The following is a 16,554-nucleotide window of genomic DNA, read 5'->3' on the forward strand; positions in this document are numbered from 1 at the left end:
AGTGGAACAACTTTGCTGATCTATGTTCACTGCACTGATTTTCAAGTACATTAGATAAATAAAGAACTTCTGTAAACACACTTACTGAAGCATCTCCTACTTTATTCTTTTCTTTCTTTTCTTTTTTGGCAGTTATTATCCTTTTATCATAGGTAGTATCCTTTCTTCCTTCAAAAGGTATTATATAAACTATAGTGACCAGCTGACAGCGTGACAGTGATTTTTACATTTTTCTATGTATTTCCAGAAGTGTTATAAGGTGATAGAACCTAGAAGGCAGCTTAAAGAGTTTTGATTGATGACATGGATCTTTGTGGCATCTGGAAAGTGGCCTTGACAGTAAAAGAGAATTTTGCCAAAACTGTAACCATTTGGTCAGAGACTTTTCATGTAAAATGTAAATTGAGATATCTGAGGTTGGATATTTTGGAAAGTCCCAAAATTATATAGCTATTTTTGAAAATGAAATCAGAAAAAAAGGAATGTATGCTGTAAGGGTATGTAAGTACAGCTGATTTGTTGGGAAGTTCCAATCTTTCCATTATTTACACATTTGCAATTTGACGTAGGGGCATGTAATTATGATGGATAATTTCTTTTGCTATTTTCGGAACAGAAGAGGATTACATATAATGTTTACCAGTAAGCTACTGCAATAAAAAAAAAAAAAAGGGAAAGAAAAAAAAAAAGAAAAAAGAAAAAGAAAAGACGTTGTAAAGTTTGCAATAACTGAAGTCTTTTTTATTTGTTTCTTTCAATCAGAATTTCAAGAGGCTTGAGCCCTTGGAAGATGGTTTCAGGGTATGAATCTTAGCTAGTAAACAAGAAGACCTGTGGTTTGAACAGGAATAGTGTTTCATAAAGACCCTTGTCCTCAATTGGCCTCAAATATCTAGCATCATCTTATGCTAAATTAGGTGATGATATATAGAACTTCTTTTGTTAGAGGACAAGATCAGAGTAAAAACAATGCTGACTAAGGAGATTTGATTTTTTTTTTTTTTTCCCCTAACTTTGTTCTCTGAAACATTTAACTCCCGCTGTGCATCATCATTGAATACAAAAGTTGTGAGTTCTGCTATGGCACGATACATAGCTGAAATGTATGAATTAGTTTTAACATCTAATGTGCATTTTAAGGTAAAAGCTGGAAATATGTGATTCAGACTGACCATGATATGTGTTCTGAATATGGAGAGTGAAGGAGAAAAAAACGCAAACTCAAACCCTAAAACTATATGTAGGGCTCCAGGAGCCTTCAAAGTGGTAGGACAAAAGAATACTTTTGTGTTTGACTCAGCACAAGCAGAATTGCTTGAATATTTTTTCTCCTTATCATTCCACATAATCAAAAAGTATTGAAATAAACGAGATAAAAATCAAAATTTTTGTTGAAAACACTGACATATCTGTCTATGGACATGTATTTTTTTCCTGCATAGAAATAAGCTTTTTGAAAACAACTACAAATGTTACTGTGTAACCTTTGTATACTTGTTTTCTTCTCAGTTCTTTCTTTCTTTCAATTATCTTTCTGAACTTCTATAGTTAATGCCAATCTTTCCTCTGTTTGGATACTTAGAAACTTCACTAAGCTGGGTACAGCAGTAAGGTAAATAGTGCAGATAATTCTTATAGCAGTCATCAATACATAAAATGATTTAAGCACTGGAACATGCCAGAGAAAAGCTGAAGTAATGACTAGACCTTTAGCACTAAGTCCTGGGACACGTCTGAAACCTCATTCTTTTCTGGAGCTAGTTTGCATCAATTGGTGCAGCTAGCATTTACAGTCTGCTCATTTGGGAGTCAGCACCTGGAATTCTTGAAGAGATTATCTGTATCATTTCCTCCTGAGAATCTAAAAAGGACTTATTCCTTATTGTTTCTGTTGGATTGTCTTCTTAGGTGCACCAGGATAAGGAAGAGGAGGTGGAGGTAGAGAGGAAACAACTGTTTCCCCCCTTTGTTACAATTCTGAGGCTTGAATAGTCTCCTGAGATGTTCTATAAAAGTTCAGTGCTCTTTTCATCTGTTACGTTAGCATCCTTAGCACCATAATGAACTTGTTCTTCTGAACACCTACTGTGCCTCAGACAACAGACTAAAACTGTATTTTCAGCAACATTCTTCCCAATTGACTTAAATGGTGAAATTTTGCTTATGAGAATTTCACTAATGCCATCTGGTATTTCTCTGATGTTGGATCGCTGAGATTTTATGTAGATGACCTGTCATTTAAATATGCATTTAACTTTCTAATTCTAGCCTTCCTTTTTAGAAGTCCTTTCAGGTTTTTTAATATTTTGGCCGCACACCTACAGTTGATCTTTGTTCCCAAATTCAGGACAGTTTCTGTCGGGACCATTCTTTATAGGAAGAATGGCAATAAACACAAATTATAGCTATGCCTGAAAGGTATTTTAAATGCAAGAGCATGTTGCTGCTATCTACAACTCCAATTTTATCTTTGGGACACAATGAGCATCTTTATATGAAATGCTAATTTATGTTTGACTTTTAAACAATTTAGGATTATTTTCTTTTTATTGAATATCAGGTCCTACTCAATCTTAACACCTACCTAGTCTATTTATAGCTCAAGAATAATTTACTAGACAAACAATGTGATGCTAAAATAAAATGTATAATTAGTCAGGATGAAGAAATTCAAATATTCTGTGTAATTTGTTTTCAACATCAAGAAATTAGTATGAAAAATTATGAATCTGACCTGCTGATCCACTGAATGTTTTTCTAGTCAAATTCAGAAAAAAAGTAAGTTGGGATAAGTCTGTAAATAAATTGAAAAAAAATGTTAGCTGAGAAATTTTGTTCAGGAGAAGCATACAAGAGTATTACTTGAAAATGTGATTCATTGTTTCAGTATCTCTTCAGTATCTTCTTCAGTATCTCTTGTCACATTGGTAATATCTCACAGTGCTCTTGTTTTATAGCATCTTTCAAATATTTTCTCTCAAAATGTTCTGTGAAGGAATATGTTTCACAAGTTACACAAAGAACATAGTCCACATTTTTGATTGGCATCATTGCATCTTTGTCAAAGTCAGCTGAATGGCAGGGAAAATTGTCATTCTATTATAAGTAAGACAGTATAAAAAGCTAAAGGCACTTGAGTGCAAGACAAAATAAGCCCAGATCCCACCCTGGTTTCAAGCATAAGTATTTACTATGTATTAACATCCTATCTTATAGGATGGCAGTAACTGAAATGAAGTATTTTAATAGATTTGAAATCAAGCATTCCAGAAATGCAGCTACAAAATATTTGATATTTTAATGAAGCATGTTAAGCAAAGAATGAAATATGTTGATTGCTTACAGGAAATGTATGTAAGAGACAGTAAAAACTTCTTATTAATGCCTTGGTAAGTGCTTAGCCTTGTCAAAACAGAGCTTCTTTACAAACAAACAAACCAATAAATAAAGTAGACCCTGGCTTTGTTTTCTTCAGTAGCTAAAATAATACTATTAAATAATATTCCCCAATATTACTCTGGAATACTATTTGGAAAACTATTAAACTCTAGAAGTAATTCCATTCTAAAGCCTTCAAATGTTTTCCATCACCAGGCATTTCAGAATGGTTCAAAATGTTTTTTGTTATTTTCATTTTGGTTTGACTCTGTTTTGTCTGTATGGTATTTTTTTTTACCTTGTGTGTATGCATTAGAACTAGCTCAGTAAACACTCTCAGAGATCTGGAAAGTATGTTATGCACATGCTGGTACTGTAATTGTGTCACATATTTTATTGCTAAAATGGCAAATGTCAGTCTGTTATGAACTCCTTTTAACTGTGGGGAATGTATTACGAGAGTGTTGGATTGAAATGAAGATATTACTGATATTTAACATGTTGTAGGAAACTGTTTCTGGAAAGATTTGCACGTTCTTTATAAACACAAAATACAACTAACCATTCAGAAAAACTCATAGACGAAAACTATCCCAGCCATTACATTTACAAAAATGTTATTTATATTATGAAGGCACCATTACAGGGTTTGGTCCAATATCTGATGAAAATCTGGAACATTTAATCAATATATGCACCTGTTGTCTTCACTGGGAAGTCTAGATTTTTCAGTGAAGCTTTCGCACTCTCAATTCCAATTGGACATAAGAAATAAATTGTTAAAAGTAGATAAAATTTACTTCTGCAACATGATATGTAGTCAAAATATATATGTTTACCCTTGCGTGTGTGTTTTATATTGCATAAAGTCTGTTTTAAAGCTGATTTGTTGACGAAAAAAAAAAATATATAGTTTCTTTTTCCACCCCTGCAAACTTCTGTCTAGCTCTTTACAGTCAAGGGATTCTAGTGGCCAGCGTAATTGCAGAGAAACTTCATTTTGATGACAAGGTTTTAGCTTTGATTAATAAACTGCTATGTGTGAGGGAATTTCTTCATTCTTAAAAAGGTTAGATAAAAACAGTTTTCTAATAAATTTTGCTAAAAGTACTCAAAGAGTTTGGGGAAAAAAAAGTGTCATTTCTGTCAATTAAAATGTTTTGTTCGTAATTCAGGTACAGTTTTTCTGAAAACTAAATATGTAGTTTTCTTTCCTTCCTTCCTTCTTTCTTCCCTTCCTTGCTGCTTCTTTTAGCCCACAGGAAAATGGGATGAGCTGATTTAAAAACATTCTTCAAAAAACTGAGTGAAATGTTTCTGTGTTAAAAAGAAATATCTGGGTCGGTTGGTTGGTTGGTTTGCTTGTTTTTTAATGGAGAAAAATAATTTTGCCAAATACTTCTGAGCCAGTCTCACATACTCCACTCCTGCTTTTTAGTTCCCTGACTACTGTGGTGTTTTCTGCATAGTATGGTCCAGCTATCTTTTGTGAATAATTCATGTTTTTATATGAATTGTTTTACAAGTTTGCAAAACTGTAGATTGGGGTCATTACATTTTTGTCATATTCATCAAGTATCTTAGTATGCCTACCAAAAACAGTAGAATCTGCCAGTCTTGTAAAATGATACTTCTTAGGATATATTGTGACTAAGTGTTTCTGTGTACACAACAGATTCAGAGAGCCCTATGTATTCATATTTGAGAACAAATTCATTAAAAGTTGATTCCTTTGCTAGAATGCAATTAGAATAGACTGCTTAATTGCTCCTTTTCCTATAATTCTGAGACATCTGTCTCTGATTCTGAAAAACAGAAGTCAGCTGAGAAACAATCTGGAAAAGCACACGAGGCTTTGCAGCAGCTGGCAGATTCAGGTTCTTTCAGGTTACTGAACTCACTGCAGTGGATTTCAAATGAGAGCTCATGAAGACTGGTGACACCAAAGAAAAGGGGTGGCTTATAAACAAGGAGAGTCCTAGGTGATATACCAGTGAAGACAAGAAAGATGCATTAGGTTTTATCTTCTTAGAACTACATGTTATCTGGGAAAGGAAACAAGGCTGTTTCTTTTGAATTAGACTTACAAATAGTACACAAGAATGGGAATTGCATGAGGAGAGTGATGAAATAGAAAATGAGATGTATGTAAACCATAAGTAAAATAAGGGAACTACGTGAAGAAGGAGAATGTGGGAAGCAATAAAGAAGGGAAAAAATCCAATTCCTAGTATGCAACAGTCTGAGTAGTTCTTAACAACTGACTGACTCAAATCATTATAGGCAATTGTGACTCACGAGTGGCTCACAGCAGAAAAACAGATTATATTTAAAGGCAATAGTAGTGTGCTAGAAATTCCACCAGATGGGCTCATTGATATCAGGGGTCATTTGCCTCTGCTCGTGGCACTGGTCTGGTAGCAGTTGTGATGCTAAATTTGAAAAGCAATACACAGATAGACTATGAAGTTCTGATGACTTTCTTTAGACCAGGACAGGTGCAGAATCTATGGCGAAGAAACAAGAGCACAGTATACTTGTGGAGGAGACTGAAGGTGGAGTAAGACATAAATCAGAGTGAAGTGTACTTGGCTGCCATTTCTGGAGTCTCTCTCTTCTTCCTTTCTCTCTTTTTCTGTCTTTAACTGATCTTCTCTGACCTCTTTAAGTATGTAGGCATTAATCTACATAACTGATATTGTAAGTGAAACACCCGCTTGCTGGATTTTCTGCAAATTTGAGGTTCTAGTCACATATGACAAGGGAATGTAGTTTAAATGAAAACAACCACATAATTAAATTATCTAGGTAGAATATAGCCTTGAACATTGTTTTTTTATTTTTTAAATTATACCTGTTATAAAAGATCTTCAAACCAGCTTTGGTACATCTAGCAATTACCCATTACCCTTGGAATTGTTATTTGTTGGTGCTGTGCTAACATCCAGACACTCACTGATGATGATGGGGTGACACTGAACAAACAGACACACAGATGTTCTTCATGTCCCATCTTTCCTGGTGTTAAGGTCTGATATTTTTCTAACTAAAAAGCCAAACAGCTGAAATGAGACATGGAGCCTGCTAGAGAAACTGCCTGTCAGCATTCTTGTGGAAGGCAGGTAATCTCTCAGAGACACTACGCAGGATCAGCAACCAAGATAGGGAGATGCTGGAAACTGCTGAAGTGTTCCAGACATATTTCTGTCCTCCTAAACTGCTCTGTGTCCCTTAGTGGCAATGACAGCCTGAGGAGCCCATGCTGCAGAAGCTTTCCTAAGCTGCATTTAACTTCCAAGCAGCCTTCCTCTGCATCACAAAAATCTGGCATCCAACCCCTGTCATGCCTGCTATGCTGCGGCTTGTGGGAGAAAAACAGCACTTCTGGAAGCGAGAAATTCCTCCTGTGCTGGCCTTGCGTCTGTAGAGTCTCTAGGCTCTCCTTGAGCCCTCTTTCTGCTGCAGAGGGTATTTAATGGGAGTGAGAGACTTGGCTGTTCTTTGCAAGTGACATGTGGCAAATAATGACTATGGAAGGTCAAACTCACAAGCATACATTCCTTTCACCTCCATTGATGTTGCCTGTGCCTACTTCTCTCTGCTTCCTAACATGATGGTTTAGCTACATCTTCCACTCCCAGTGCCCATCTCATTACTCTGTCATTTCAGAGCACACTTGAGATGTTTTAGGTTAATTATAGATGTGCAGCAGTGCACAAGTGAGTGAGAGAAAGAGACGCAGAGAGATGATAACAATAGCCTGCAACTATGCAAAGGCTTTAAATGCTGAGACAATACGGAAGGTATTGAGGGAATGTATTAAGTATGAACTAGGGTGAATGGGACATAAAAGAAAAAGGAGAATTCATCAGATACTTCCCAAGAAGTCAGTCTCACAGTATGGTTATTACATTGGGAGACTGTCATCTAGGATGAGAGGAGAAAGATTTCTAATGTAGGAGTTTCAAATTCAGATTGTAAAAGTGTACTATTGGGGGCTTAATGGGGAACAACTTTAGGTTGCTGGCAACTGCAGAACTGTCATGTTTTGCTTTTCTTTGTCTGTCTCCACATGCAGTCACATTCATAGCTACACAGATGTAGATAACCATACACGACACTTTTGTGACAGTGACTCAGTAGTGACAGTGGTATGTATGATATATGTTGTATGTTTAACATTCTCATCTCATTAGGACTCCTGCCCATCAGTAAGACTACTGTGATGCTTCTAATATTTCTAAAGCATGTATTGCTCCAAACAGCTGTCATGGGACAAAATAAAACCTGTCAGAATGGTATTTGTGTCTTATTTCTAAAAAAGTAAAATTTCTTCCGAAGATTACATTGGCCTGAGGCTTAAGAGAGGTAACATTCAGCTCTGTGCTAGGACAGATTTTGTATCTCATGATTCATTGGATTTGGAAAAAATGGATTTTAAGTGAGAAAAAAAAGTCTTGCATTCTAAGACATACACTGTACTTTTAAATCAAAATAATGCCATGGTTGATGTGTTATGAAAAGTTTATTGTTTTTGTGGGAACATCTACAGATAAAAAAAAGAACAATGTGAAAGACAAAAACGAATCATTCTACGTGTTTCCATTTTCTGAGTTAGCGAGGTGTTACCTACTGTAAATAATCTGAAATTGGTGGTGGTGTTTGATACTTCAAAGTGTTTAAAGAATCAAAGCTTTATCTTTCTGCTAAACGTCTCCGTTTGTTTGTTTCTAACCCAAAAAATAGCAATTGAGAGGATTTCAGGGAATCACAAAACCGTGTAACCTCTTTTATTTGTGGATTTAGTATGCAGAGAGAACCTGTTCATGTTCTGCTGCCTTGAGTCCTGGCAGTGTCTTGTTAGTTGGGGAACACACACAGCTTTGCCTTGGTATCATAGACAGCATTTATGCTACAGCAATAATACAGTGTAGATAGTCCCCAAGTGCTCAGGCTGTTTCAAGTTATTTGCAGCTCAGGTTTATTGCAGATTTGCCTGCACACTCCACACTACTGCTTATTCCTTTGTCACCACAGTGCTGCCAGTAGCTGTGTCATGAGAAATGCATACAGCATGTGGGACCATTGCCAGTCAGATGCTAGAGTGTTTTTGCCCCAGATGGCATGCAACACATTTCAGTAGGTTCTTGCTTCTTTGTTTGTTTGTTTTATTTGAAGCACTGACAGCACTTTGCTTCAGCAAACAAGGTGAATTTGGCCACAGGTATAAGTTTATCAGGGGACTTCTCAAAGGGCTGCGAAGAAGCAAATGCGATTTTGGATTTATGTGCATTGTGTGTTACCCTTTTTGTTTGACCTTGCAGTATGCAGTAAAGAGAGAGAGAGAGAAGGGAGAAAAGAGATTGATGAGGTCTGAAGTGCATCAGAATCCTGGATGTGAGTCCTACAAGATTAGAAATCCAAAACTTGAGGAAGGCATAGAGAAAGCCGATATTTAGTTATAAAGGAAGCAAGAAAATACAGACTATTTTGTGCAGATTTTGCAGCCAAGAGCTTACTCTGTCTCAGTTTCAGCAGTCTCTTGAGCCAAAGGGAATGCAGGATGTGACAGGAGAGTCTGATTGGAAAGGAATTCAATGCAGCTATCAGCAGCAAGCTTCTATGTAAATACTGTAACACCTCTGCACGGAGGAACAGCTGAGATAACACTGTAAACTAATCTCTAGTGCTGGTGAAGCTGGCCAATCCCTCACACTGTAAGGTTTCTGTAGAAAAGATGTGCTAGAGAAAAAAAAAAAAAAAAAAAAAAATAAAAGCAGATGTGGCAACTTACAACAGAGTAAAATGTTTCTTTCCTTCCTTCTTTCTTTCTTTCTTTCTTTCTTTCTTTCTTTCTTTCTTTCTTTCTTTCTTTCTTTCTTTCTTTCTTTCTTTCTTTCTTTCTTTCTTTCTTCCTTTCTTCCTTTCTTCCTTTCTTCCTTTCTTCCTTTCTTCCTTTCTTCCTTTCTTCCTTTCTTCATTCATTCATTCATTCATTCCCTTTCTTTCCTTTCCTTTCTTTCTCTCTTCCTCTCTTTCTTCTTAATTGAAAGCAGTGTGTGATTTTTTTCTTTGAAATGGTACTCTCTGCACACGTAGCCTCTGCTATACTATACACTCTGGCATAGATACATGAATTCTTACACAAACAGGCACTGCCATCACCAAAATATTTACAACTCTTTGTTAAGCTATGTCAATTTCGATAAATACATACTCACTTGGAGTCCTTATCCCATCACCATTAATTCTGGATGATTTTTCATCTATACCTACAGACTGAGAGTTGAAGATTGCCTAAAGCAGTAGCACTGGCATACAGTTCTTTCCTGCTATGACCTTTTTAGGTCAGAGTATTTCACAGCCCTACACCTCTCCTTCTCATGTTGCTAATATACATATATATTTCTAGGCTTTGTTTCCTCAGAGCACTTAGAGAAAAGCAGGAGCTAGAAAAGGCCAAGAAGTTTATTGCTACATCTGCTTCAGAGTTGTATTCACAACTGGGCACAACTTCAAGACAAACCAGGGCTGGCGTAAAGCTAACCACTTCATTAATTGTGCTAGAGATGAGGAAACTGATGCCACTATCTCTGATTTCAGAATAAATAAAGTTTAGGAGCCTCTGACACCCCCTTTGGACATGATTCAGCAATGAGTGGCTGTTCCCAGCTTTGTACCCTTTGTCAGAGCCAAGTCACAGCACAGACAGCTCTCACAGCAAAGCACTTCCAGGCTGGGATGAATTCACAAGCTCTTTTCTCCCACCTCTCTGAAGGCACAGCCATATCATGGAGGTGACACCAATAATCTAAACCTGTGTGAAGCAGTTGATGCAGCTGGCTTGGTTCCCTCCTTCACCTCTTCCCTCTTTGCCTTCTGCACCGGATCTCCATTCTTACTCCTGCTGTGCCTTTTGCAGGCCAATGCTGAGCCATTACACACAGCACTCCTGAGGGATGAAGGACGCTGCTGTTTCAGTGCAGTCCCTCTGGGACTCTGCCTTACATACTATGCCAAGCCCACTTAAGGGACGCCTCTCCCACACTTCTATTTTTAACTACAACAAAATAATAATAAGTTAGATGGATTTTCTGGGTTCCAGTGTTGGAACAAATTATCAGCGTGGATGTTTCAACAACTGAGCAGGAAAACAACTGCCACACTACATTAATAACACTTTTTTTTTTTTTTTTTGTCTGAGCTATCTCCATCTCTTCTCCTCTGCCTTATGCATATCACTATGCATTACCTACCCAGTGTGCATTAAAAGAGCAAAAATGGGGGGTTTCAGTATATGTATAAATGTGAAGGAACAGCTCCCGTTTTGTGCTGTAGATGTTGTCAGCCAAATTAGAGAGGAGTGCCATTGTGGTCCGCATGTGCTAATCAAAGTTTAAAAGAAGTTAGGCATGCAGTGCTCTTTCCTGCGGCAGTGCAGATGCTGTCCACGCACAGCAGGGACGCCTCCATTGCTGCTTCCAAAAGAGCCTCATGGGTCACTGACTACACAGGTGATAGACTGGATTTTTGTATTTGCTGGAAACAAAAACGAAAAGAGGGGGAAAGGACACCCAGCGACGTCCTCCACCACCTACGCCATGTCTCAGTGATTCGGTTTCGACGCCCCGCGGTGAGGAGCCATCCGGGACGGGCAGATCCCCGATACCTCGGGTCACGCACGGTGGCTCACGCTGCCTAGGACTGACCATGGGGGGCCTCAGGACAGCTCCAAGCCTTCCCTCCCACCACGTCGGCGGGGGGCTCCCTATTTGGCCATGCGGCGGCGGGACAGCGCCGCTCCGCACCTGCCTTAGATGGCCGGGCAGCCGCGCCGCGCCTTGCGCCATTCATGGCCGCGCTGCGCCGGCATGGCGCCGAGCCGGCCAAATAAGGAGAAGGTGGCTGCCCCGGCCCGCGGCCCGCCCGGCCCCGCCGCAGGCTATAAAGCGGCAGCTTCTTGCCCCGCCGGTACCCAGGCGCTCTTCAGTAACCGCTCGCTGTCTGCGCTGCTCCGGTGAGTGGTGCTTTAAGGAGGGACGGAAGGGATGGAAAGAGAGAAGAATGGATGGGGAGCACCGACGGGAGGCACTGCTCGGCTCAGCTTGTGCGGGTGTTACAGGCGCTCTGCCTGCTCCTGCCGCGAGCACGGGGACGGGGACACCTCCCTCTGCCCTTCTGCACCCCTCGGGAGTGGCTGCGGCTCGACGGGGCGCGGTGCCCTGCCGGTGGCAGAGTGCGCTCGGCAGACTCTGAGATACCATTTCGCTCATCCATTTTGATCCGTGCCCTGAGGGTTCCGCTAGTGATGCCCTAAGTTAGAGTTCTGGGTGCCTTTTGAAGCGCGAAGGCAGCTGCCGACGGGTCCCGTCGGAAGCCATGCCCGAGCGTGGCCGAACCCCGCGGGACCTGCCGGGACCCTCCGAGCCACTCGTCTCCTGTGTACCCGGCAGGTGCCCTGCGTGCCTGCAGGGGTCTGTATGCACTGCCGCGTTGTCTTGCAGGTCCGTGCCTATCAGCCAAGATGTGTGACGACGAGGAGACCACCGCGCTGGTGTGCGACAACGGCTCAGGGCTGGTCAAGGCGGGCTTTGCTGGGGATGATGCCCCCAGGGCTGTGTTCCCATCCATCGTTGGCCGCCCCAGGCACCAGGTAAATTCCTGCCCAAGAACAGAACCAGGCTCCTTCAGGAGTCAGCCTCACTCCTTAATTCTGTTCTTCTCCTGCCACCCCAGCCTTCTCTTCCCTTGTACCCTACTGACACCTTTTCTGTTGTCTGTGCCGCTTCCTTACATTTCCCTCTTTGGCTCACCATCGTCTTATCTCTGTCACTGTCACCCCTTGTACCAGTTCTTTTCAATTCACCAGTATCCCTCCTCTCTCCCATAATGAGATAGGAAACCCTTTTTCCTCCAGAGCTGCCGCCCACACCATTCCCATAGCTAGACATGCTTCTGGTGTTGGTTCAAAGGCATCTCCATAGGCTGAACTTATCCCACCCATCCAACCCAGTGTCCCACATATAAAGCCCTTGAGTTTCCTCTGCTGCTTTTGTCTGTCTCTGCCTTCTTGCCACCTTCTAAGCCTCTTTTTCTGGGGTCCTATTTCATTCTCCTTGTATTTTCTCACAATTTGTTCAAAACACAGAAAACACAAGACTTTTTCTCCTATAATTGCTGTGACAAAAAAGCTTATCATGCTTTTCGCTATCAATTGAACTTTGGTCCAGAAAGAGGTAATTGAGAATTAAGGATATATATTTTAAAAAAAAAAAAAAAAAAAAAAAAAAAGTGGGAGAGGTCCTTTGATCTGATTAAAGGAAAAATAATTTCAAGAGAGAGCTTCAAGATCTATTGAGTTAATATTTTAATAAACAACTTTAACAACCTTTTAGTGGCATTACTGCTTGTACCTTTCTGGAAAATAGCATAGTCAGTTGAGGTGTAAATCTAGTTCTGTGATGTTGTCTTTCTCAAGTCATGTGTTCCTGTATTTTGTTCTTTTAGGGTGTTATGGTTGGTATGGGCCAAAAAGATTCCTATGTGGGTGATGAAGCACAGAGCAAAAGAGGTATCCTTACTTTGAAATATCCCATTGAACATGGCATCATCACCAATTGGGATGATATGGAAAAGATTTGGCACCATACTTTCTACAATGAACTCCGTGTGGCCCCTGAGGAGCACCCCACCTTGCTCACAGAAGCACCCTTGAACCCTAAAGCTAATCGTGAAAAGATGACCCAGATAATGTTTGAGACCTTCAATGTACCTGCTATGTATGTGGCAATCCAGGCTGTCCTGTCCCTGTATGCCTCCGGTCGTACCACAGGTAAAATAGACTTCTTTCCTTTCAGGACCCACAAACCCTTTCTCCTTCCCACTCCAAAGACACACACATAGACAAACATACAAAACAGCATTCCAGTTTACAGAAAATTACTCTGTTGGCTTATTTTTTTTTTTAAGATTATGCTTATTAAAGGTAACTGACTAGCAGAAAAGCTAGTTTGTGGATGGAACTATATGAATTTGTCTGCATTGGTTTAAAAGAAAGGCACTAAGGAACTGATTTTCCTGCTGCTTGTCATGGTGCGAACAAGGAGACATCACTGCAGTTAACACAAGTATTACACCAGTTTGAGTTTAAATTAGGCCTAAGAGTTGCCCTTTACTGGATCAAGGCCATCATTACATCAGTACACTCCTGCTCAGTGTAGCATTGGAAGGCTATTCATATAGATTCATTAAAAGTCTGTACGGGACAGTTTTTTGTGGGGATTGTTTGACCAAACGGGAATATCGGAAGGAGTTGGCAAGACCTGCATGTCAGTAGCTGGCTAAAATAGAACCACGCTGCTTTATACTACCTGAAAATGTTCTGTTGTCTGTGGTACTGCTGTGTTGTAAGGTTTATCAGGTGATTCCAACTGGTTTCTGGCATTTCTCTTTCAGGTATTGTTCTTGACTCCGGTGATGGAGTCACCCACAATGTGCCCATTTATGAAGGGTATGCTTTGCCTCATGCTATCATGCGCCTGGATCTGGCTGGCAGGGATCTGACCGACTACCTCATGAAGATCCTCACAGAGCGTGGCTATTCCTTTGTGACAACAGGTCAGTCCTTCAGCTTGACCTCTTCTGAATATCCTCATGTCTCCCTTAACCCATCTTCTTTCCCTAGAATTTTGCTTCTCCAAAACTTGATTTGATTTCTCTGTACCTGCAGCTGAACGTGAGATTGTTCGTGACATCAAAGAAAAATTGTGCTATGTTGCACTGGATTTTGAGAATGAAATGGCCACAGCTGCTTCGTCATCCTCCCTGGAGAAGAGCTATGAATTGCCTGATGGTCAAGTGATCACAATTGGTAACGAACGTTTCCGCTGCCCTGAAACCTTATTCCAGCCATCCTTTATTGGTAAGTGCTTTCAGGAAATTCTTCTTTCAGTAGGAGGTGCAAATGAATCAGAAGTTCTAGAAGGTGTCCCACTCCTCTTCCTGTTCATCTACATTTTGCACAAAATCAAATATAAATAGGGAGTTTGATTCTCTTCTCCCTGTTAGCTGTGCTTAATGTGATTACTAGCTGGTAATTAGCTGAGCTCCGGACTCCTGTTGCAACTTCTAGGCCAGCTTTTAAGTTCACAATTTTTAGTGGTGGAATATACACTGACAATATTGTCAAGTCACCAATGTCAAGAACAGCTTTCAGTGATGTATTTGTACCACCTATACTCTTCACTACTTCAAACACTATCTGGTTCCACGAAGAAATAAAAGTGTGTGGGAGAGAAAAAAGATGTAAGGAAGAAGTGTACATTTACATACACTGAAATTAAATCTTGCTGTGGACAAGATGGCTGGTTTTGCTGTGTGTAGATGCAGCTGACAGATAACAGCAAATGCTTATAATCTAAGCCCCAACCAACAAATGCAGTTGTTCATCAGCTGATGTGTTACTGTGGATTTAGTGTCAGTTCTTTCAGGAAGCACCTGTTAAAATTATACATTGGAATGCAACCTATGAACATTTGCTTCTGGTTTCTTTTTACTTATCGCCGAATAGTAACATCTTCATCCATGTCTTGGTCTTGCCTTCGTGTTTATAAATGGCATAGACTCACAATAAGTGAGTTTATCTTATGTGTCTAACTCTTCTCTTATTGTAGGTCTTGTCTTTGCACATGCATTATGATTCTTAGCTTTTCTAACAAAAATATTAGTTTTCTAAGCTTGTCCTATAGCTTTGGGTTTGTTTGTTTGTTTTTTCTTTTTCTTTTTTTTTGTATTTTTCTGTACAACTGGTAATCAGTAAGCAATTGTAGAACACAACAATAAAACTTCATATTTATAGTGACCTTTTCACAAAGACCTCTTGTATAATATACTGATCAGCTTCTTTTTTCTCAAGGTATGGAATCTGCTGGTATTCATGAAACTACCTACAACAGCATCATGAAGTGTGATATTGATATTCGTAAGGATCTGTATGCTAACAACGTCCTCTCAGGTGGTACAACAATGTACCCTGGTATTGCTGATCGCATGCAGAAAGAAATCACTGCACTTGCTCCTAGCACAATGAAAATCAAGGTGAGGACTTTGACTCTACTATAAAATATGAATAAGGTGGGGGAAAATGTCCATGTCATTAAATTGGGATATAGTAACAACTCATAAATGAGACCATCAGCTAATGGGCAAATAAGATGTATTGTCATTAATTAACATAATGACATTAATAAGAATCAATTGTTACAAATCAGGAAAATTGATCTGTAGATTTACTTAAAGAATATTACGTTATCAGCTGCTGAAGACCAGTAAGTTACCATACATTCTTACTTGAAGAAACTCCTAGCTGTTTGGTGTGTTGATGATGTGGATTAGTTGTGCAGGAATGTAACTGTTAACGTAGGATTTTGCTGTTTCTCTTCATCCTAGATCATTGCTCCACCTGAACGCAAGTACTCTGTCTGGATTGGTGGCTCCATTCTAGCATCCTTGTCCACTTTCCAGCAAATGTGGATCAGCAAACAGGAGTATGATGAAGCTGGTCCATCCATTGTCCACCGCAAGTGCTTCTAAGCACTTTTCCCTACATTTACTTCCCACTCAGGATGATGACAGTATGCTTCTTGGAGTCTTCTGGCAGCCCTTCCTGAACTCCTTCGTCATTGTACAGTTTGTTTACACACTTGTGCAATTTATTTGTGCTTCTAATATTTATTGCTTTATAAATAAAGATCTGGGACTTGCAACCTACAGATGTTTCTGATTGTTTTATTGTAAGTGTTATTTGGTTAAAAAAGAGTCTGTGAATAACCTGGGATTTGGAAACTCCCTTCAAATTTGTCATGCATATCTTTCTAAGTGATGTGGACATGTTAGGTTATATTTCATACTTAATAGTATTAAGTTTTAAAGTTCAAACAAAAGAACTATCATTTACAAGAAAATAACCTTGAGGGTAGACCTAAGGAGTGGAACAAGAAGGAAACCTCTCACACTGACTGAATGGGCTTAGAATTGTTTTTGTTTTTTTTTTTTTTTCCATTGCGTTGCTTATAACCCAAATAATTTAATATCAACTTACTGAAAGCCAAAGCCTCTCAAGAAGGATTATGCTAATACACCTAGAAAGCAATTTATAACTAATTAACTCAGTACTTG

General features: G+C 39.6%; 1 protein-coding gene across 1 annotated transcript; it reads left to right on the forward strand.

Moving 5' to 3' along the window:
* Positions 1 to 11,308: 11,308 nt before the first annotated feature.
* ACTC1 (actin alpha cardiac muscle 1) lies at positions 11,309 to 16,146 on the forward strand. The gene is made up of 7 exons (XM_048949039.1): positions 11,309 to 11,395; positions 11,883 to 12,031; positions 12,886 to 13,210; positions 13,834 to 13,995; positions 14,108 to 14,299; positions 15,293 to 15,474; positions 15,826 to 16,146. The coding sequence occupies exons 2-7, from the start codon at positions 11,903 to 11,905 to the stop codon at positions 15,967 to 15,969; spliced, it is 1,134 nt and encodes a 377-aa protein (XP_048804996.1). The 5' UTR covers positions 11,309 to 11,395; positions 11,883 to 11,902; the 3' UTR covers positions 15,970 to 16,146.
* Positions 16,147 to 16,554: the final 408 nt, after the last annotated feature.

The sequence above is a fragment of the Lagopus muta genome, chromosome 6 (assembly GCF_023343835.1).
Source record: "Lagopus muta isolate bLagMut1 chromosome 6, bLagMut1 primary, whole genome shotgun sequence".
Taxonomy (NCBI): domain Eukaryota; kingdom Metazoa; phylum Chordata; class Aves; order Galliformes; family Phasianidae; genus Lagopus; species Lagopus muta.